Source organism: Morchella importuna (assembly GCF_003444635.1).
Source record: "Morchella importuna strain M04M26 chromosome Unknown Morimp01GS016, whole genome shotgun sequence".
Lineage (NCBI taxonomy): Eukaryota > Fungi > Ascomycota > Pezizomycetes > Pezizales > Morchellaceae > Morchella > Morchella importuna.
In genome coordinates this window covers 136,518-158,760 of record NW_025763413.1, presented here as the reverse complement: position 1 = coordinate 158,760, position 22,243 = coordinate 136,518, and the positions used below count along the sequence as shown (strand labels likewise).

At 42.8% G+C, this 22,243-nt stretch overlaps 6 protein-coding genes across 6 annotated transcripts; 2 read left to right on the top strand and 4 right to left on the bottom strand.

Moving 5' to 3' along the window:
* Window positions 1-513: 513 nt before the first annotated feature.
* On the bottom strand, window positions 514-972 carry LAJ45_05739 (uncharacterized protein; the record flags this gene model as incomplete). Its single annotated transcript, XM_046115308.1, has 4 exons — window positions 514-553; window positions 610-671; window positions 726-795; window positions 899-972. 4 exons carry the CDS (start codon window positions 970-972, stop codon window positions 514-516), a joined length of 246 nt encoding a protein of 81 aa, XP_045971357.1.
* A 752-nt stretch (window positions 973-1,724) lies between these two features.
* Window positions 1,725-3,547, top strand: LAJ45_05738 (uncharacterized protein; the record flags this gene model as incomplete). The annotated part of the gene is made up of 7 exons (XM_046115307.1): window positions 1,725-1,789; window positions 1,853-2,020; window positions 2,518-2,588; window positions 2,651-2,957; window positions 3,012-3,253; window positions 3,309-3,379; window positions 3,431-3,547. The coding sequence occupies 7 exons, from the start codon at window positions 1,725-1,727 to the stop codon at window positions 3,545-3,547; spliced, it is 1,041 nt and encodes a 346-aa protein (XP_045971356.1).
* Window positions 3,548-7,128: 3,581 nt separating this feature from the next.
* Window positions 7,129-10,272, top strand: LAJ45_05737 (uncharacterized protein; the record flags this gene model as incomplete). The annotated part of the gene is made up of 10 exons (XM_046115306.1): window positions 7,843-7,904; window positions 7,972-8,029; window positions 8,975-8,977; window positions 9,047-9,071; window positions 9,157-9,240; window positions 9,324-9,385; window positions 9,615-9,707; window positions 9,795-9,933; window positions 9,987-10,136; window positions 10,190-10,272. The coding sequence occupies 10 exons, from the start codon at window positions 7,843-7,845 to the stop codon at window positions 10,270-10,272; spliced, it is 759 nt and encodes a 252-aa protein (XP_045971355.1).
* Window positions 10,273-11,747: 1,475 nt separating this feature from the next.
* Window positions 11,748-13,135, bottom strand: LAJ45_05736 (uncharacterized protein; the record flags this gene model as incomplete). The annotated part of the gene is made up of 10 exons (XM_046115305.1): window positions 11,748-11,772; window positions 11,827-11,882; window positions 11,942-12,017; window positions 12,071-12,132; window positions 12,187-12,603; window positions 12,663-12,715; window positions 12,779-12,821; window positions 12,880-12,935; window positions 13,000-13,042; window positions 13,106-13,135. 10 exons carry the CDS (start codon window positions 13,133-13,135, stop codon window positions 11,748-11,750), a joined length of 861 nt encoding a protein of 286 aa, XP_045971354.1.
* A 647-nt stretch (window positions 13,136-13,782) lies between these two features.
* LAJ45_05735 (uncharacterized protein) lies at window positions 13,783-14,807 on the bottom strand (the record flags this gene model as incomplete). Its single annotated transcript, XM_046115304.1, has 3 exons — window positions 13,783-13,791; window positions 13,844-14,202; window positions 14,282-14,807. The coding sequence occupies 3 exons, from the start codon at window positions 14,805-14,807 to the stop codon at window positions 13,783-13,785; spliced, it is 894 nt and encodes a 297-aa protein (XP_045971353.1).
* A 4,557-nt stretch (window positions 14,808-19,364) lies between these two features.
* LAJ45_05734 (uncharacterized protein) lies at window positions 19,365-20,666 on the bottom strand (the record flags this gene model as incomplete). Its single annotated transcript, XM_046115303.1, has 3 exons — window positions 19,365-19,608; window positions 19,671-19,986; window positions 20,048-20,666. 3 exons carry the CDS (start codon window positions 20,664-20,666, stop codon window positions 19,365-19,367), a joined length of 1,179 nt encoding a protein of 392 aa, XP_045971352.1.
* Between the last annotated feature and the right edge of the window lie 1,577 nt (window positions 20,667-22,243).

The window sequence follows — 22,243 nt, the reverse complement described above, 5'->3', positions numbered from 1 at the left end:
TGCTGAAAGCCAGGCAAAAAGGACCGAGAAGTGCTACCGTTATAGAGATTTTACCCTTATAGAAAATACCGTTATAGCAAGCTTTCGCTGTAACTTTGAGGGAGAATATCTAGGATCTACTGGATTTATAGAAGGGTCCGTAGGCGAACTGTATGCACCCCGATCAGACTAAACCCCAAACGGCACCGCAAGAAACCTGATGTAGAAAACGAATGATTTAAGCTCAAAGGGCTTGGATGATAATGATTTAACACTATGTGTTGGAATTATCAAGACAAGTGGGCTCTCATCTCTTGGTATAAGATTCTACTATATAGACCATTCAGAAGAGAGTCATACCAATGATACCTTGGTCATACAACTGGACGTAAATATATTCTTTATCTAGACATGTCACTGGATGAAGACATATCGTCCACTTTTTACAATGATGGAAGTGCCCGGTACTGCCTAGGCGTGCACGCATCCATTGCAGTTCCCATTCTGATAGAACGAATCGAGGACTTCGACAATTTAGTTCTTTTCTCCCCCTTGCTCTCTGGTGAGCTCATCACTATAAAACAAGCGTTAGTGAACTTGCCCATGGAACTGAGAGTTAGAGAAGTTTACATATGAGCATCCAGTTCATCGAGATGCTTACGCTGCTGCTTCAACTTTTCTTTGAGTTGGAGCTATATGAGAGATCAGCAATGCAAGTTGAATGAAGAAGTAGCTGAGATACATACGAGTTTTACTTTCTCCTGCTGACGAACGTAGAAATCCTCTGCAGCCTTCTCACGTTTGGTGAAAGCATCACTGAAAGCGACTATATGTAAGTTAATGCTCTCTATACTTGGTCCGCCACTGATTGATCCCCTTCATGATCTGAATATCACCATTGAGAAAAGAGTCCACTCACCCAGCAGCCTCACCGGCTGGACGCGAAAAGCCGCTTCCAGTAGACCCCTCAGAGGAGTAAGGTCGGGCAGACATAGTGATGGCTGATACGCGATTAATGCGAAGAGAGCGAGCGATGGTTGTACGAAGCATTGTTTCTATCGTTGGCGATAAATGATTGATTAAAGAAAATGGATATATGTGGATGGATGTCTTCTTTAAATCTCGGGAGGTCGTCGGGGTCGTGGTGCGTGCGACCGAGCGATCAGGCCATGCGCTGGTGAGCCCCACCCCACTTCTCCCCGAATTGTATAGATTTGCTTGCAGACTGCCTAGGACATAGATGGGATCAGATTATCACCATGTTTGGTGCTCCCAACTCTATCTTTGTTTATTTTTATTTTTTATTTTTTTACCTCTCATGAGTTGAGTTTCCTCTGGGCCTGAGGCTCCCGTTCCTTGTTTTCTTTAACCCACGGTTGCACCTGTAACAAAACGTCATGGCCACGAGCCTCATTGATACCGGGCTCATAACGAGTTTACAGGTGAAGGGGTGTATTTTTACGAAATGGTCCACAATCCATCTCAAATCATTGGTGGAAAGAGGAAGCAGCTTTCCTAGCTAGGTGCAAGGAATGCATTCCGGTGTGTACAGGGTCTTCCTTTGGTTTCTTGTTTTTTCTTCCTTTGCTGCCCAAGGGGAATCAGTACATGTAGCTTTGAAGAACCTCAAGTCTTTACACTCAGACAACAACCAGACCATGCGGTCAAATGTGCATAGGTACATGTATCTACAGTACCGTAGACATATGTCTACAGACTTGCCCTAACTAGGAGTCGTTGTCGCCATGTCTGGAGTTTTGACAAGACGCAAATCGGACATAATTTGCAGCAATTTACAGGTCCCAAATTGGTAGGGATCGGCATACCTTGGTTGTTGTCTCCTTTCCCTCTGCCGCTCTCGCAACGCAACTAGCCCACTTTCCCTCCCACCTAACACATCATCGACGACCATCTACCTTCTCCCCCCTCAATCTCCTTCCTCCATATCTGCACCTTCAACTGCTATCACTGTTCATCATCCACTATCACCTTCCTCTCTATTGCTTTCAAATCCACCAAACACTTTAATCGAGAATTCAAGGTAAATACTCATCTCCTCTATTGAACTTGCTCTATTCTTTGCATCTATTTCCCCTTTTCTGGTATAGAAGAGCTTCATCAGGGGCCCAGAACTCTTGGGAGCACTTGCAGGCCCCATGAACTCTAGAAGAAGCTTTATTGCAAATGGCAGATAACATCTTCCTCTACTGCGAGTTTTCCTATTTCGTTACTGTTATCGGGAAAGCAGCATAGAGCGGGGTTGCGGATGCTCCTTTGCTATCAGCACCACCCATAACTTTACTTTATCTCAACCTACCCATTCCTTTCGTTCCATCCCATCTATGTTTTCTGTAGGCTTTATTGGATGTAATTTTCCTATCAAATTCATACCCGTTGTTGTCATAGCGAGCTGTTTCTGCTTCTGTTGATTTTTATCTATTTGGTTATACCTTTACCCCTCTGCAGCCTATAAAATGGGTCGTAGTAAATGTCTTTGGAACCTGCTATAGGACTTCTACTAACTAGATCACAACACAGAATTTTAAAAATGGGCTACGAAGACTCAGTTTACCTGGCCAAGCTTGCCGAGCAGGCGGAGCGCTATGAGGGTCAGCAGCCCCAAACATATCCTACACATCTTTACCAGTTCAGATTGCTGAAAATATCGCAGAAATGGTTGAGAACATGAAGAATGTTGCTTCCGCTGATCAGGAGCTCACCGTGGAGGAGCGCAATCTTCTTTCCGTAGCTTACAAGAACGTCATTGGTGCCCGACGTGCATCTTGGAGGATTGTAACCTCCATTGAGCAAAAGGAGGAGTCCAAGGGCAATGAATCTCAGGTTACTTTGATCAAGGAGTATCGTCAAAAGATTGAGGCCGAGTTGGCCAAGATCTGTGAGGATATCTTGGAGGTTCTCGACAAGCACCTCATTCCCTCTGCCCAGTCTGGTGAATCTAAGGTCTTCTACCACAAGATGTAAGCACTACATATTTGGCCTGGTCAGCTCTATGAAAGTTAACGGAAGTCTAGGAAGGGTGATTACCACCGTTACCTCGCCGAGTTTGCTCTCGGTGACAAGCGCAAGGAATCTGCCGACAAATCATTGGAGGCCTACAAGAACGCAACTGAAGTCGCGCAGACTGACCTTGCCCCCACTCACCCCATCCGCCTCGGATTGGCCCTCAACTTCTCTGTTTTCTACTACGAGATCCTGAACTCCCCTGATCAGGCTTGCCACCTTGCTAAGCAGGCGTTTGATGATGCTATCGCTGGTATGTCTACTATGTCTACCAAAATGCATGATACAATTTGCTGATAAATTTGTAGAGCTTGATACCCTGAGTGAGGAGAGTTACAAGGATTCTACCTTGATCATGCAGTTGCTACGAGACAACCTGGTTAGTCCCTCTAAATCCTTTTAACAATGAATTTATGCTAACATCTACAAGACCCTTTGGACTTCATCCGAAGCCGAGGCCGACCCTGCCCCGGAGGCAAATAAGGAAATGCCCGATGCCCCTGCGGCCGCACCTGCGACTGAAGGGAAGACCGAGGCCAAAGAATAAATTTGAACAAAGAGATGGGATACTTGGCGGGAGAGCAGGCAAAAGTAAGAGATGGGATCATGGCTATAAAAGGTCAAATGGGTCGTGAAATTAGGTTGTGATAGCCGGCCTCCAAATATCCTTAGTGTTGAAATCTTCATTCCTCTTATATGGTCCCACAAGCTCTCAGTCTTTTTTCTTCTTTCTTTGCCGTTTGGTTCAATTGAAATAGTTCCTTTTTAACCCTTGACTTCCGCTTCTTTTTTCTTTCTATTTCCTTTTTTTGCCTCCTGGTTTTACATGGCATGGTTTGTGCGACGTGCAGGTTTGTCTACTGTGCTTTTGGCATGGTTTGTTTCTGATCGTACGGGAATTCCTGTGCTGTAGAATTGATACAGATTCCCACGCTCTTCTCGCAAGTATTCCTTAGTGGGTATGGAATTTGATCGCGCCGGAAACCGTAATGCTTATGACGATTTTCAAAGGATAAGAAATCCAGTACTGAACAAAATATGCCCACTAGTAGCGATAGGTATAGTACGTACAAGGCTCTGGGATTAAGTGAGCGAACGGATCCACACCAGTCAACACCCCATTTAGTTCACTCACTTAATGCCATGTACTCGCGTGTAGGGGAAAGAACCAGAAAATGCAAATCCGTATTTTGTATGGCAGATCAGCGCTGTACGCGAGTAGATACATTTATCTGTCTTCCGAAAACAGTAGGCATTCATGCAAGGGTAGTGATGACTAATTCTAAGTGGATTCTTATCATTGGTCCCCTCTGCAGGCAGGGATAGACTACAAAAATTGGAGCAAAACTATGGACCCTGTGAGTTGCTTGGTCAATGATATTTATTCAACTATCAAAAGCATATGCGATTTTGTTTATTTTAATTCTGTTGCACATAAAATAAAGCTTATCGATACATGTACGTATCATAGTGCTCGTAGACACCTATTGAAAGCGTATGTATCTTACTACTGCCAGGCCATCCAGTAGTATTATACGCCGAGTAGGGTATGTACATGTACCTACTAAGACATAATACAAATCTCCAATGTCACTCCCACAATTTAATTTATTCATCTTCCCTAATTAATCAAATATAAACTTAGAGAACTTACAAGATAATGCTTTATTGGGGTAATGGAAAATACTGCAGTGTTCTAATGGCCGTATAGTAGCTAGAAACGTGGCCTACAGCTTGCTTCTAATGCGAGTCCTTGGGATGCTGTATATTTTCCAGAGCCAAAGAAAGGTGTCATCCAAAGTATGCGTCAAGTAACGTAATCAGTCTTGGCACTGATTATGTTTTAAAACCACTTTTTATCGTGTAATCTTGTAAATCAATCAATACAATTTCTTCACGTAATACACTGTTTTATCCTTCACGGATTCTTGTATTACAAAAGGAATATATCTGTAGCTATTAATATATTACGAGTTAATTTGCTTTCTTGAGAATCTTGGCATGTTGACCACCTGTGCATATTCTTGGCAAGCATTAATATATATGTGTACTATGTATGCACTGACGTCTCCTCCATTGGAGCACCCTCGTACCGCAACGACATTGTACGTGGGCCAAGAAATACTCTAATTAATGAGAGGGTTGACTATTTGAGAATTGCATAGCTAATATGATAAACCCTAATTTCCTTAAAAAAAAAAAAAAAAAAAACTCACCGTGCGCGTAGCACAGTCTAGTTCTAGTTCCTAGTATATATATAAAGTACATTAGGTTATATACAGTAACTCCGGGTAATGACTAATAAGCGTCTAATTTTATCTTCAACCTAGATGTTTTTACAATAGCTTCAGAGCGTTAAACTCATATGATATTATCTAGGAGTACAAGGCTTGCTATCCAGAAAGAAAAAACGTCACACCCATTGCGCGTCACACGAAGATATGCATTTGCTGCACTGAAGTTGAGAAAAGCTAACTAAACTCGTCTGGGTTTTAATTGCTTATATTGCCTCTCTGGGGAATCTGCTCTCCCCTTCGGAGATACATTATCTATTTTTGGTGAGTACTACATGTAACTCCTCGATACGTAAAAAACCGTAAACCACTCACAGGCCTGTAATTATTAGGGAATATCAGAATCCTCTATCTCTTGAGGGATCGAATGTGTTGAATAGTCATCCGAGAATTCCCTAGATTTATAAAAGGCCGCCCATTTGGTATGGCTTCTGATGTCGCAAATTCTTAAGTTTTGTGCTGATGATACTGCATCACCACATGTACATCCTGTGTGATGGCACTTTGTGTACAGCGGTGGGTAATAAGTCATCAGACGGAACGCCACCAAAATACGCGTTTGCAGGCAAAATTGTGGCTAGGTCGTCCGATGACTTATTACCCACCGCTGTACCTTGGAGGTATCAAAAATACAGTTGATAATGTGTAGAAAGCAGTATGGACCATCTTCCATATGAATTGCCACAGAACGTTGGTATGTGACTATCTATAAAGATCAGCTTCTACTATAGGTATTTTTCAATTATTTTTTAGCATAGAATCATGAACGGTCATTCGATTCTTAACGCCAATTGGACGCGATCGTCTGCCCAAAACCGAGTTACCAAAAAGAAAGAAAGCAAATAACGAGTATGAATGAGGGTTTCCAACATTTTTAAACTGCATCGTGTATAGAACTGCAAGCACAGATACGCCACTAGCCTCGCTGGAAATCTACTGTGATACGAAGTCCCCTGGTTTCTCTAGAGACCTGGCATCGAAGGGTTTCAATATGTAACGCTGACCGATTGTTTTTTGAAGTTTCTCTTAAACTGCCAGATAGACGTGTAGGCACCCGGCACAATACAGGGGTTTGCTGAGTTATTAGCTTTTTTCTTCTTTAACTGCGGACTGCAGCTGCATTTAATCGTCACACATCCCGGCATCTATAAAGAGAAAGCGATACTAATAGACATGGTGAAGTGGTGTGAACCACCAACATATCATGTTGTGTAAATGTGGTACCCGCATGAGGTGTGGAACATGTGACTTTTTCTTTCATTTGTTTTTATGCAGGCGCCAACTTTTTGGAAATCTGAGACTCCGATCCGAGGCGAGAAATGCTAAACGGACTGCTAGGCGGCGCATACATATGATATGGCACGGACGGCTGAACTTCACCTTTTGGTGGTGAGTTGACAACCTATTAGGTACCGAGGCAGGTCGGAATGCAAGAAGACAGGCCGCCCGAGTATCCACTGCCTATCGTAGTGGGGCCGAAAAGACCATACATTCGGATTATCGACTACAGACTGTCGACAATTAGGGTTGTTATTGGTGACTTACAAAAGAGGTAAATCTGTCCCGAGCATGGTTTGTCAATGGGACTCGAAGCTGGGTATCGATCAGAAGTATGCAAGAGTAAGCTTATTCGACAAGGAGATCTCTATGGATAGTGAGTAGCTGATTGTTCACTAACCGCAGTGCCCATTGGAATTATGTTTTAGCTATGATGTAGCTGCAGGCTTCATAAAATACCCATAGATTGGTCGATGCCTACCATACAGTACCTTCCCAAGATAGGATACATTGTTCACGAACCACTCATTGTAGTAGGTCCGGGGCCATTTCAAACATGTGGCTGTGCGTTTCAAGCAGATTTCTGGGAAAGCTTGACAGTCGGAAAGTTGCAGTGAGATCTTGCAATCCAGGAACTTGGGGTACTTACAGTACACTTAGATATGGTGCCAACGGGAGGATCTCAGGAAACAAACGCCTTGTTGCTCTGTGCTGCGAGCGAAATACCGAGTCGGGAACGCAGTCCCGCTCGGACAGCCATGCTTATCATCGCTATTTGACGGTATGTATTGTCTTTGCCGCCACACAAATTAATCGTGCGGAAGCTCGACCGGCGATCTTGTATGCAGTCCCTTTAGTTTTCTTTTCATTAACTTTCCTTTCATCCAATCTTTCCATGATGGGTGCCACACATAATTCAGGGAGGAGCAATTGGTACGGCCAAATCCGGTTGCGCACACTCTTACCTCAGGGGGTTGAACCTTGTCTTTCCCCAGATTGCGAATAAAGAGGCAGATCTGATATGCGTATGACCTGACGTCTTCTCGCCTGTTGCTCAATGGGTTTTCCCTATTCGCAACCAAATATCTTCATCATTGGATTGCAAGGAGAAGGGATACTCATGGATTTGGGGATGCGTTATCTGCTCAATCCACTCTGGGTTCCGGTGCATCGGGTGGGTCTCAACTGCCCTCAATTTTTGGCCCGCGATCTTTTTCTTTTTTATCCCGCTTTGGATGACTCTGGGGCTCTCCAACCACTAAATACGGAAATGGGGCATTCCCTCCACATCCTACTATCTCTTGGTCGGCCTCTAATTGACAAGCACGAACGGTAGGAAGAGGTTGTTCTTCGTTAAATCGAATTTTATATTGAATGGCTCTTGGGTTTGTGTGCTCAGGCCTAGATGTTCTGATCCCAAAGGGCAGCATTCCATTCGGCGCCACATCCAACTGCTTGTTCGCTATCCATCATTTTCGGCACTCATCACTGCTCTCTTCCGTGGTGTTCATCAAGAATGGATGGCCTGCCTCCATCTACCTCGTGTTTTATATCATAACTAGACATTTATGATGAACAAACCTTCACTCTCTCATTTAGCTTGTCCCAAATTTCCCAAAGGTGTAGAGTACTTAAGTGTTTTCAAAACTAAAAGGGAAGGATCGTTCCCTGCCGGGCCCTGCAGCAATCGGAATTGTTCGACTAAATAGGTCAGGCAGCTTGTTTTTTATTTTATTTTTTGCGTTCAAATTTGGGGGGGGGGGGGGGGGGCATCTGCTCTGGACGGAGCACTCTCCATAGCATACCAATCTTCTTTTGTGTGTACATATGTACGACGACTAAGACAGGCGCACTACCAATTACACGGTGTGGTCACCATGTGCCTGACTTACTGAAGTGAAATTCGGTTTGATTTCGCGGGCAAAGAAGAAGATCCAGATGAAAGTCTTCCTCCCCTAAGGCCACGGAGAGTTAGATACCCCTACCCTAAACTCTCCACCTCCTGTGTAAAGGTGGCCCTCGGCCAGCCAATCCGTCAATTTGTCTGTCAACCCGAATCCTGTTCGACCACGCGCGAAACAAAAAAAAAATTCTTCAAATTAGCTTTTCTAGGCACCGAACCTAAAAGGTGACCCCCCAGACAACCCAGCTCCACCATCATAGGCTACATAGCGCACACGCACCCGCCCTCATACATACATATTCTGCTCTACATCTAGTAGTATCCTTTAGTCCAGGCTACGCCCCACCACCATCCACATCAACCCTATTTTATCTCTCGTCTCCCCTCTCTGTCACCCCCTCTTCATCTCGGATTTCTATCACCATCTTCGACAAACGTCGTTACTTTGAGAAGGATATTTGCAGGGTGCGGTAGTGGAAGGAAGTGAGTGAGTGTTGAGAGTGTGAGTGAAGCTGCGAGAGTGTAATGAGAGTCGTGTAAGCGGAAGTGCTGAGTAGGGTGTTGGGAGTAGAGTCACAAAGAATCGTTGATTAAAGGTACGGGCCTTTTTTCTCCCCCATGTTTTTTTTGTTTCCCTTTCATCATCACATCCATTTCCAAGAGACTGATCTCACATTCTAGGACCTATAAAGAACCTACCGAATTTCTTATATAAATTTTCAAATTTATCATCATGTCGTCGTTGTCTCGCAGAGCCTGTTACAAGTCAGTCGCCCCTCACCTTCACGATTATCAACATGACTCTCTATTGCATTTTATCTGTTCTAACGTGTCCATATCTTGTTCAGGTGCGGATCTATCGGTCACTTTGCCGAAGTTTGTTCATCGGCAGAGCGCCTTTGTTACAACTGTAAGAAATCCTCTTCACTGATAAAATTTTGCAGTTCCTCCACAATTCAACAATGCTGACGTGTTTTACTGGGATATATAGGCAAGCAGCCGGGTAAGCGTTCTTTTAGTAGCAGGGATATTTTTCTCTAGGTCTTAATGTTTAAATAACTCAACAACAAACAGGACACGAATCCAACACATGTCCCCACCCTAGGACCACTGAGACCAAGCAGTGCTACCACTGTCAGGGACTTGGACACGTCCAGGCTGATTGTCCTACGTTGAGACTCTCAGGAGCTGGCGGTGGAAGGTGCTACTCATGCGGCAACCCAGGCCATCTGGTATATAATTCCCTTTTTTTCTTCTTTTTCTTTTTTCTTTCCCACATCATGATTTTCAGTTTAATGCTAACAGAATGGGTTTTACAGGCCAGAGCTTGCCCTACTCAGGGAGCTGGTGCCGGAAGGGGAGCCGGTGGCTTCCCCCGGGGCGGATATGCTGGAGGCTTTCCTCCTCGGGGTGGATTCCCTGGGAACCCCCGTCCTGCCACTTGCTACAAGTGTGGTGGTACGTTACAGCTCAATAATTTATAAGGCTCTACTATTGCTTATCAGATTTAGGCCCAAATCACTATGCTAGGGACTGCCAAGCCCAGGCAATGAAGTGCTATGCTTGTGGGAAGTTGGGACACATCAGCCGGGATTGCCAAGCACCTAACGGTGGTCCATTGAGCACTGCTGGAAAGTCATGCTACAGATGCGGCGAAGCCGGTAAGCCAGGCTCAGGAGCATATATAAGACTTCTGTGCTAATAATCCTTTTAGGTCACATCTCTCGCGACTGTCCTCAGCAGGCGATTGAGCAGCCAGACCAGGCTCCCACTGTCAACTCTACAGTCGTCGCTTAAATATCTTGAGATATTTACTTTTTCTGACCTAAAAATGGAACTACATATTTCGTTTGTTATATCGGAACATGGAAAACCGATTCTATGGATTCTGACTACTTAGCCCCCAGATTTACTGCTTTTTCATGGAACTTGCAATTAGGATCGGATCTGTTACTTTATTGCTCCGGTTTCGTTAGGGCAACGGGTTTTCTTTATGTTTTCCAAGGGTTGATTAGGACTTCTTTTCATTGTTCATATTTTTATACTTCCATCGTTGAATTTCTTTCCACGCATCGTGGCAGCTGTGATAAGTAAAGGTGAATTTTTGTCTGGGCTAGGAGCGTTGGAAAGACAAAATGGGAATAATACCATAAAGGATCGATTTTGTCGTAGTATCTACATTCTCCTAGGGCCAAGATGTAAGAACTCAAGTCTAAAAATTGAGAAGAAAGATCTACATGCATAGCCGATCTCTCCAAACTAGGTGAAATGATTACTATAACGAGTAATGAGTGATTTATCATGATTGAAACAACAGTTTCTATTTACATACTTCCAACGCGCGTGAGATCTCAGATTATTACTTTGACTCAGCAAATACATTACCTACGCAGTTATTTTCTTATACATCGAAAATCGTACGAGCACTGCAGGGAGAGCGACAAAAAACAAAGGGGGGCTTGGTCGCACAGCAGAGCTGAATGTGAACACGCGACAGTGATTCAAACTCCATGCATAGTTTTAATTAATTTGTTGCGCGAAGCGTCCCAATAGAAAAAAGATCTGGGGCGAAGCTTTCCCGAATCCCCGGGTATTGACTTGCGCAACAAAAGCCACGCTGTGGATAAGTAATTAGCTTGGGTGAGCTTAAATGGACGTCTAGTGGAGTACATAGGAGAGAGCGCGTATATCCTTCTCTAGGAACAGATCCACTCAAGAAATACCACTGTACAGATAGAAAGCTACGTGTATATATATTAAAATTTCTTCAATACATATACGTCTGTTTGCCATTACGTATACGGCCTGAGTTATTTTCAACCATTCCTTTTCTTATTTAGCAGCTTCGGGATCATTGATTCCTCTTTATAATATTTCCCACATTTAGTATACGCTTTAATAAAGCAAGGGAAAGCATTTGGGAGAAGACGAACCCATTAGTGATAACGTAAGTCGCCTCACGCTCTGGGCAATCCGGGCTATCTTGCAGCTTGGCGACACGCTCTTCCCCGCGACCTTTACGCTGTGATAGGGTTAGTAAAATTGGAGAAACTCGTAACGTATGGGTAATAGCATAAAGAAAATATGATGGGCCAAAACCAAAAGAATCCGAGTAGCTGAGGCATGTGCGAGAACGTGTCTTTGGATAATTACTCATTAGTTAATTGATAAAACCCAAATTGCAAAACTCGGGGGAGGAGCGGTTCCTTTACCCGCCAACTGTTGGTTTTTATTGGGTTATTCCATTATTCAATAAAAGCCTTCGATATTTATTAAGGGAGCATACCTGGTTTACGCCTATTTATTAATTAGTAATGAAGCATCCCCTACGTATTTCTATCAGGTACTTACCCATCTGCTCCAGCAAACAAAGCACTAGCACCCGGATCACTTTGAACCTGATTGGTCTATATCCATGCTTAGCAATTAAGACCATGTGTATATAAACGAATCTCACGAGTGATACCAAAAGAACCGCAACATTAAACTCTTCAGCCATATGAGCGAGCTTTGACAGCATCTGCCCGAGCTTTTGTTGACGTCTGTCCCAAAATCCAGTTATTAATAAGAAAACAAAAATTTGGGTATGACCTACTCTGAAAGTTCCCCACGGCCGCAATAGTCCACACGAAAACACGCCATGATACTGTCCACGATCTCTTACTCTGAGAATCCATGAGATCAATCTCGGATGAGGATGTCACTACTCACCAACAATCTAAATTCACCACTAGCAAAGTTCTGGCAAAGTCCATTCAGAAGTTCTAGCTGATGTTCCGAGTTCAATGCCCTTCCGTAGATTATATTCTCACATGCCGCATCACCATCAACACCAAACCGTTCACTGATCTGTTTGATTCGCTCTGGGCGGAACGTTCCCTCGGTGTCAATATACGCCACCTTACCTTCTGCCCCACCGTGATCCTTTGGTAGTTGGCATATCACTGCTGTGGTCATTGAGAGTTGGGATTTCCCTGTGCGAAATTCGCCGAAGACTTCGGTTATTGACATAGTTTGAATGCCACCACCAAGCATCGAGTCGAAGCTTTTAGAACCTGTAGAAATGCGGCATACTCTACGGCGGAGGTGGCCAAGCTCAGAAGCAGTAATAAAGTTGTAGGATGCGGGCTACAATACGTTAATACCTTAAAATCTAAAGAGGGTGCGTAGGTATTGAAGGGTCGTACAGCGCACTTGACAGCAGCTTCTTTGACCTTCTCTGTTTTTTGCTCGGAGAAACCTTATGAGAACAGAAGCAATTAGCCTCTCGAGAGTACCGAGAGCTATAATGTGATGTACTAACCTTTAATTTTCGAGATGTTCCTGCGAGTAGCAGCACAGACAGCCTTATGGGTATTTAGTAGGATGATTTGGCTATCAGGTGGTGCTTAGGTAGGTGTTTACTGCAATTGTCCAGTACCCCGCTGATTTCAACTTCGAAATATCGCTTGCACCAATACCTGTGTCGTATTTATCTCAGCAGAAGTGGAAGGCAAAATTTCTGTGGGGTGGGGGTTAATGTACCATGATTCTGCAACTGATCAACGTCCATGATAAAATCAACATCCTATGGTATTCATCAGTGAGCTGAGCAGATAGCTATTATATTAGCATATATTGTCCTACTAACATCATCACCAAAGTCCTCAGTGTTTGCCATGTGTCTAAGAGAATGACAAGCTCTCAATGTTATAGTGTTTATTGCTGGGGTATAGAGCAAAAATTATGCGCAGAGTTACGAGATGAAGGTTGATATATGTCAAAGAGTGATGGGGATTTGGAGGGATTTATACTCCTCTGCAGCTTGATGATGTGCACAAGCCATGACGCTAGGATACATGTAGTCAGACTTTCAATTAGGCTTTTTTTCTAAGTACCAAGTGTTGACCGCGTCATTGCCATAGCCGTAAGGTTGCATGCAATTAATGAATTAAACAAAAGAAAAGTGTTGACCGCGTCATATTATATCACTCGGCCGACTTACACTAGCTTATGTTTTTTCTTTTTTTTCTTTTTTTGTTTAATTCACACTAGCTTATGTTGGTTTGATTGGTTGATTATTTCACTAAGTACATGCAGCCCGAAGGCTATGGTTTATGTTGTTGATCCATTTATTGTGTTCGTGGAGGAACTGATCCACCCATTTAGTACATGCAGCCTTCCGGGTATGGTCACTTGCGGAGGAGGCTCTTAACAGAGATAAAGTTACTTTTCCTAAATCTAAAAATGAATTATACAAGTTTTAGCATCCAAAACACCACACGATAAGTTTTTTTCTTTTCCTTTTTCTTCATAGATGATATTATATTACAACGGCTAAGTGATCCACATCAGTTTATATTCTGATCCAGGAGGAGAGCTCACTTACTTTGAATTTCCTCATGTTTTTCCTCTCGGCGACCTTTTTCTTATCCATCTCGAACTTCGCCAGCAACTGTTGATGCCTTTCTTTCCTGACCTCCCTGGTCTGGAATCTATAGAAGTTCTTGGGGGCTTCTTTCTCTCCCTTCTTCTTTGCAAGAGCCGCCGCCTCTTCTTGTCGAGCGGGAGCGACCCTCCCTCCTCGAACCACAGTAATAAAACCATCCTCATCAGGCTCCTGTCTCCGTCGGGCTAGGGCACGGGCATTCTCAGCCTCTTGTTCGTTGAAAATAGTCATAAAGGCATCGATTGAAGATTGCAACTCTATCTTGGAAGGGAAACGAAGATTGTGATGTGTCAAATAGCCTATAGGGTATATATTATATGTCAGCTATAGTGCAATAAAATCAGAGCAACGAATTCTTTTGATGGATGGCTGACATACGTGATATCCCTAAAGCCGGTATTTTGTTCGCATCGCTGATGCCCTCTCCCCAAACTGGGACTTCACCTTGCTTCTTGCCCTTAGTCGCCTTAGAAATAGCTTTGAGCGTTATTTCAACACTCGCCTTATCCACGAACACCACTACTGCTGTTGAGCCAGATCTCCTTAGCTTCCTATCCCATGTCATTACCGTAGCGGCAGCTTCAACATCTGCATCGTCAACACGTTTCCGCTTCTTTGACTCTGCGGGTGCAGCTTCCTCTCTTCTCTTATTCTTATCCTCTCCATCGAAGACAACGCTATCAACCATTCCACCACCAATTCTCAAAAACAGTCCTCTCAGGTGCGCTTCTGTTGAATCGATTGGAACATTAACGGCAAATAACGATCTCGAATCGCTAGGCGTAGCGACTTTAGGTGCGTGTCGGCGGAGATAGAGATAATGTAAGGTTGATTCCACTATTCTGTCCGGAAGTTTTATGGGAAGGACGAGATATTCGTTTATTTTGGTGGGTGTTTTAGACATTTTGACTTGTTGTTGGTTGAGTGAAGAGGCTCAAAGGTTTTTTTACAGGGTGTTGTAGTAGTATGAGTTGAATGGTCACGTGAGCCAAGATTTCACTACAACTAGTACACACACACTAAGGTCCTGGCAATTTTCGCTTCCGGCCTATATATACATGTATGTACATGTATACACAGCAAATCGTCCCTAACATTTTTTATAGCAAGTAATATTTTGGTATAAAGAGGTTAGCGTATGCTCTATGTGCTGTTTCTTAGTATACAGCAAGGTTTTCTTATCCCTTCATTTTGCATGAAATGCTAACTACTTTTTGTGGGGGCCAAAAGGGTAGCTAGTGCTAACGAATTTTTCTTAATTATGTATCCTTTTTCAATCAATCTCTAGCCAATCTCTTTTCTAGATTTGCTGTGGCGCCTTTGGTCTATACGAAAAATACAATACCAAAAAAGGGTATGGATTCGCTACGTTATTCCCCTTAATGCGCTAGTAATGCAGCAAGAATACGGCATTACTACGGTATTCTTTTTGTAATGCCGGTTTAATTCCATATTCCTCGCTAAATCCCGTAGTCATACAGTACTGATTTCACCTCGTTTTTTCGTACTGTAGTCAGCCTACCAGACGAAGGGATAGCGAAGTATAGCTACAGTGGTGATTTCGTCATATATAATCACTCGATTATCTGGGCCAGCCCTGCTAACAGCAAGCCGTCTAGCGTCGGATCCAGTTCATAAACATACATACATGTATATATAGCTTCTATATAACTCAAAGATATTTTATAGAGTTTACTTATCCCGACAATAAGTATGGTGCGCCCACTCTTAAAGGTGACGAGAATCGGGCGAAAATTCGAGGGCTTATAACTTTACCAAAAAAAAAATTAAAAAAATCTATAAATAAAAAGTGTAGTACTAGTGATGAACATTAGTTTTTATTTCCAGATTTTTGATATCTACTTTAGTTAAAAAGTTATAAGAGTTTGAAGTTGCGGATTTTTGTATGTAAAAGGCGCCAAGACTGAGCAAAGTAGAACAGTATTATACCCATTTATACCCCCTCAAAAATGAATTGCGGCAGGAATACAGCAAAGTGGCTAGAAATAAGCCCTCTCATTGGCCTTGGAGCTCACCTTGCAGCCACGATTGTTCCACTTCCAGATACCACCGTGTCACCTTTAAGAGTGTGCGCACCCCAAAATCTGTCACTAGTGCACTCTAATATTACATGTAAATGTAGCTTCGGTGTTTCTTTGACTCATGTTTTCAAGCCTCAAATCTCACTTCGACCTAATTAAATCGTGACAAAGCATGCATTCAATCCCACTGCATATTATAAACTTAGCCGACGCGTCACTCGATGTATGTTGTTCCTTTTTCTTTACAATTAACACTGCACGTAGTAACTGATAATAACCAATTAGAGGTGCTTGGTGCTCTTGGCGTTCGAGTGATTATGTATGAATGTTATGCATATGTCGATAGTTAGGTGAGTGACCCCTCAAGACATGATTTAATTCCAAAATAAGGAATGTTGCTTTATGAAGTCACCATAAATATTATATTGGGGCCAGGAATTGGTATCTAAGTGAACTTTATAGGATGTAGACGAGTTGATCTATATAAAAATTTCTAAGCCCCCCAAATATGTCGGGGCGCACATTCGCTGACATGACAAAAAGTAAGTGCTAGGAATATGTCTAGTTACGGATCTTAGAACAATTGGGTTTGTAAGAAAGCTAATCTAGATCAATGCTAAGAGCTGTTAACTTCCATTTATCATAAGCCGGAAGTTCTAAATATGCTTGCTGACTCAGATTAATTGAGTCCCCATAGTACTAATTTCCATCAAGCAGCATTTTCAAAGAAAATTCTAATATCTCATACTGCGGGTTTCTGAGTCGAATTCTGAAATTTTGCTTCAAGGGTGGAAACGTTAACGTTGCGTTGCGAGTTTGAGAAACCTACAGTAGCAAAAATCGAGGTAAAATTACTACCACAGTGCTATGGCAGCACTGCGGCATTTCAAAGAATGCCGCATTGTTAGGAGAATGCGGTTGTAAAGCGGCATTTGAAAGACTGCTCTATTCTAGAATGCCGAAGTAATGCTATAACTTACACCTGCGGATAGGTGACTCCTACGCTTACATCCATGTACTAGCAGCAAGCTAGGTTCGTCCCATCCCTTCGTGTTTTTTTTTTTTTTTGTTTAATTCATTAATTGCATGCACCCATCCCTTCGTGTGTTCCGCAGCAAGACTTAGAACTGCGGTCACCACGACCCACGACCATCATCATCGCCATTAATATCACCATCAATTACACCTTTGTCGCTCACTGCATTATCAGACAGGTATAAAATAAGGGCACATAGAATTAAAAAAATATTTTTCAAAAGTATTCACTAGATCTTTGTAACCCATCCATGAGGGAGATGAATTCATAGATCTGTTGATGAATTGAGTTATTGAGTTCGGAATCTTGGTGATGATTTAATGTAGAGTTGAGATGCTTCAATGGAGATAACCAAAACCCGAGTGTATAATCCAATATTGCATGTATTCATGCATTCACACTAGTCATATGGCATAGAATTTGGGCAGTGAAGTAAATGCCGTAGGAATACGGCATTTCTAAATCAAATACAATTCCTGTCATCAAATGCGGCAGCACTACGGGATCCACGCAAATGCCGTAGTGCTACCGTAGTGATATCACCCCGTTTTTTGCTATTGTACGTACGTACGCATACCTGTGGTCTAGTCTACATATATAAGGGTTAATTGTACACCCAGAGGGAAAAAGTGACGAAACAACGAGTGACCACAAACGCGGTTAAACAACAACCATGACTTTTGAAGGGGGGCCGTACGAGGCGTCAAATATACTTCAGAGGCCGCACCACACACCTCTTTCTCATTTTGCAGTTTAAGTACTTCTCGTCATTGGGGTTGGTGTACTTAAGTGCAGATGCTGTTTTTTCATTTTTTTCCCTGTGGATCATGTATATACTAGCTTCGGGTAGTACTATAGTGCTTTGGTCGACAATCCTCAGAAATCGATAATATAAGATGCTGATCATAGGATATATATGGTGATATACTAGAAACTGAACCGTGTCCCATTATGTAAATACTGGGTCTATGGTGCTATGCTTAGCAACGCCTGATCATATGAAGTAATATGTAGTATGAGCTTCAAGAATTACGGCATGTACTCCGTAAGCACTCGAAGGCGCTCTTTAATACTTGTAGCTTTTAAATTTGCTCTTAAGTAATTAATACATAAACTTACACTGAAGATGAGACTGTTTTTGTTACTCTAGTCGAAGTAGTTTCGTTCTAGTAATTATTTGGCGGTAAATTATACCCGGATAACTACATTACGTACTTTGCTCTTTTTCCACCTGCAAATACAAAGCACATTGATGACTAAGTAATACTGGGATTTTATGTCGGCTTAACCCTGAAGGGCGTATCCCATCACAGGGTATCACTCGCAAAACCAACCGCTGATCACAAGAATGCCTCAAACCGGCTTGACATACAGATGATTCCTCGTACAGTATACTTATATGTATATACAAGTAGTTTCCGGCCTTCGGCCGGTACTATATGTGTATCAACCAGTCCAATATACAGACAAGCCGCTTTGCGGCTTATTTTCTCTATTTGCCTGGCAGGCAAAGTCCATCACTATATCTAGATCTGCTCTGGTCGATATTTGCCTTTTCTGATATCCCCCATATATCAGTGGATAGGTTAGACAATTTCTGCAGTTCAAGCTGCAAGTATATCCCTTTAATAGCCACCAAGCCGCTAAAATCGAACTACTAATCGACTCCCAGAACCAGTATATAGAAAACCTGTTAACAATCTAACACCACTCAGTACAACTAATACTCTATGTTAATATCCAACACAACATGTTTCAAGTGAAACAAAACCTCTCTCAATGAACCAATCTGAAGTCTATAAAAGTACATTACATATACAGGTTATAATTATATACTTATTAGATATATTGTCACCCGGCAGTACATTGCAGAACTGAATGTATACATCTGTATGTATGTAACTAGTTTCTAGATCTTTGCTTTACCGCCTTTAGCCTATATAGAAGCTACGTGTATCACATTTACGTGCACCGTTTAGCCTAGTGTCAAAACTTGCTACCTTCGAGCTTCACATGCATATAGTAGTGAACCCGGCCATATAGATTGTAAAATTTACCAAATAGAAACAGCTTGGCCGTCAGAATGAACAGTGTAAAGGAATATAAGTATACAGAATAAAATATTGTAAGCAGAGTTTAAGAAGAAAATGAAGTACTATAGAGAAAAGAGTACTAATACCTAGAAAAAAAGAAAAAAACTTAAATACAACTGACCAGCCAAACCTATAACCCGTGATAATCACCTCCTACTCATAAGTATAATACACAAATAGCCTTCCAAAATAAAAGAAAAAAAAAAAAAAAAAGATCATAATTCAAAGGCACCAAAGAAAAAAAAAGAAAATCGTCGATTTATAGAAAAAAGAAGTGTGTAAACTCAAAACTACCAGCGGTTTTGTAGCCACTGAACCTCCGATGGATGTGGTGGTAAAGGTGGTTCTGGCCTCGCGGGCGATAATGCATTTTCCACGGCTAATGCATATGAAACTCCATCTTCGGAAACGTAGGATGGCGGCCGTGGTGTGTTGTGACTACCAGGACTTATTGGCTCTCTACCTTCAGGTATTGTAGATTGTTGCATGCTTGTTCTTCGTACCCAATAAAATTGATTCGGGTTCACTCTCACACTAAAATTATTAAGATGTTAACAGAGCACCACTGTAATTTTAATGGTAGATTTATCACTTACGAGCACCTCCACAACCCGTAGACTGGTGGTGGTAGCTTCGTTAAGTCAGGTTCAACGCCGTCAACATCTTGATCAAAGGCTGTTTGTATCCTAATTGGTTCCTGTGGGTTTGCGTATCCATCTGGTCCAGATACTGAAGGAATTCTGGAAAAGTTACGAGATGGTCTTCTCTGCAGTCTCGCAGGGTTCGTTGCCAATATACACAACCGCACGAGAGCGTGACAAAAGAACATAGTTGCAATTAATATTATCAGGATCAGCAACACATGCCATTCATGGCGAAGCCTAAGATCATTTGTGAGTGCTAAGCCGAGATCTATACGTTGAAATCATTAGTAAAATGGAAAATCTAAATTCATTGATATCAATGCACTGACAAATTGCTAGAGTGATGGCCAGAAATCCTCCGGCTACCAAAACTGTAATCAATTTCGACTGCAGCCCTTTCAGTGATCCTCTCTGCCACCATTTTCCAACCTCGCCAGCTGGTGGCTGCTGTGTTTCAACATCTATAGGCGCCTGTGATTCTTGGACAGCCTCCTGTATAGCTGTATTTCCAGGCATAAAAATTGAACGCCTTATAACTGTAGGCTGGGGCCTCTCCAGAGGTCGTGAATTTAGCAAATTTGGCTGTGAATTTGGCGCAAACGTAACTAAACTCGGCCCTGTCCTTGGTGATATAGGTGAAGCAATAACTGGTGCATCATAAAGGCCAGAGGTAATAACTGGAGATAGGCCAGCAAAGTTCGAGCTGACAGTAACCATTTCGTTTCCCTGCGAAGATGGCTTCGGAATCCCTTCGTTACTGTTTCCCCTTGTTTCCCCTCTGCTGTTACTCCACCAGCTGCGCACTCCAGCCTGAATCCCAGTTCCGACGCCATTCCCAATCCCATTCCCGGCTACCAATCCACCATCTTGCACGGATTCGTTCCCCAAAACATGGTTTCCCGCACCCGATTCCTGGTCCTCCTCGATTCTTGAAAACGGGCGAGCCATGTTGATTATTCGCAAATGTATCCTGGGTTTGAAATATTGGACGTTGCGAATCAAATTTGTTCTTCCTGTATCAGCCCTGCTTTAAGGAAATATCTGGACCGAATTCCGGAAACGTCAAAGATATGATAAATAAGTAAACAGAAAAACGCAACTTTCCCTAACGAATCCAACGAAAACCGCCAAAAGAAATAATTCGGTGGTGCAGAACCTGCCGCCGGTGGTAACACAGCCCAACTCCGAATATAACAGGAAAATAAAAAAGGAAAACCTCAAACCCCCAAGACTGACCTGGGGCAATTGAAATGGTCTTCAGGCCAAGTTACTGGCTTGCAGTCGAGGGAAAAGGAAAGGAGAAAGAGAAAGAGATAAAGAAAGAGAGAAAGAAAATTTGAGGTGAGAAAAGGAAATGTGTAAAGAGTGGTGAGAAGAATACGGGGGAGGCGAAATGAGGGAAATGAAGCAGCTGACAGGGGATATCCTCGAACCGACCCAAAGAATTTGACAAGCCCTAAGAATACAAGGAAACGGCACGAGTGAGACGAAGGAAGCGTGGTACTTAAGGAGTGAATAGACCAGGGTAAATCTAGAGATACATTCCGCTACAAAGACTGCCAGAGCATTGGTGATGTAGGTGGGATGGGAAGAGGAACGGAGGGAACAGTGGGAGAACAATTATGAAGCAGAATCAGGATCCAGGCACAGGCAGATCTCTCAGTCTTGGGAGGATGACGGATCCTCTAGATTCAGATCACTACATGATTAACCGCCCGTTATGGGACCTGGTAATATTGCATGGCAGTTGTCCCCAACTAACACCCATAGAGAGCCATCTCAGGCCCACCCCTCTTCTTTCGTGCCCAAAGATGATCATCCCTTCAATCGTCATCGTCGTCACTTGTGGATTCAGACGACAGCCAATTGATAATCAATGTCTTGATATGCCCTCCAAATAATTCTTCGAGAACCTCTCTCATAGTTTCGCATGGAATGGGTGCTCATGCATGGAGCGTCAGGGGTTTTGATCGTTTGGGGTCGTTTCACCACTCGCCCCACCAATCAGCCCTGAAGTAGCCTAAATTGTACTACCCAACAGCGAAACTGCATAATTGCAACTCACCGCTATCCGGGGAAATAGCATTCACAAGAAAGTTACTGAATGCATTCGACTGTGCTCACCGCATTGATGTCAATACTTATATGAACAAGTACCTAGCGGTAATTATCTAGATCTTATATTGCGTACGTGCTGAATATTTTGTAGGTAGCGATTCTTTCTAATATTCACATTAATACATGTATTCTACATGTATCTAGGTATTGTGGGTACATCAGATACACAAGAACTGCAGGCACTATTTTCAGGGGTTAATGTTGCTTTGAGGCTTAAAGCCGGGAAGGAAGGAGGGACGGAAAGTGTTTGTGGTTTGTAACAGCGCTTCCAAGTCCTAAAATCCACCCTGATTCATGAGAGTTCTAGAGAGTAAACAAGCTTTTCACTAATTATCAGCTAGATGCAGTTAAAGTTCTATTTTTCAAAACTTAGTCCTCTAGAGTACTGTAGAGTAAGGAGCTGGTAG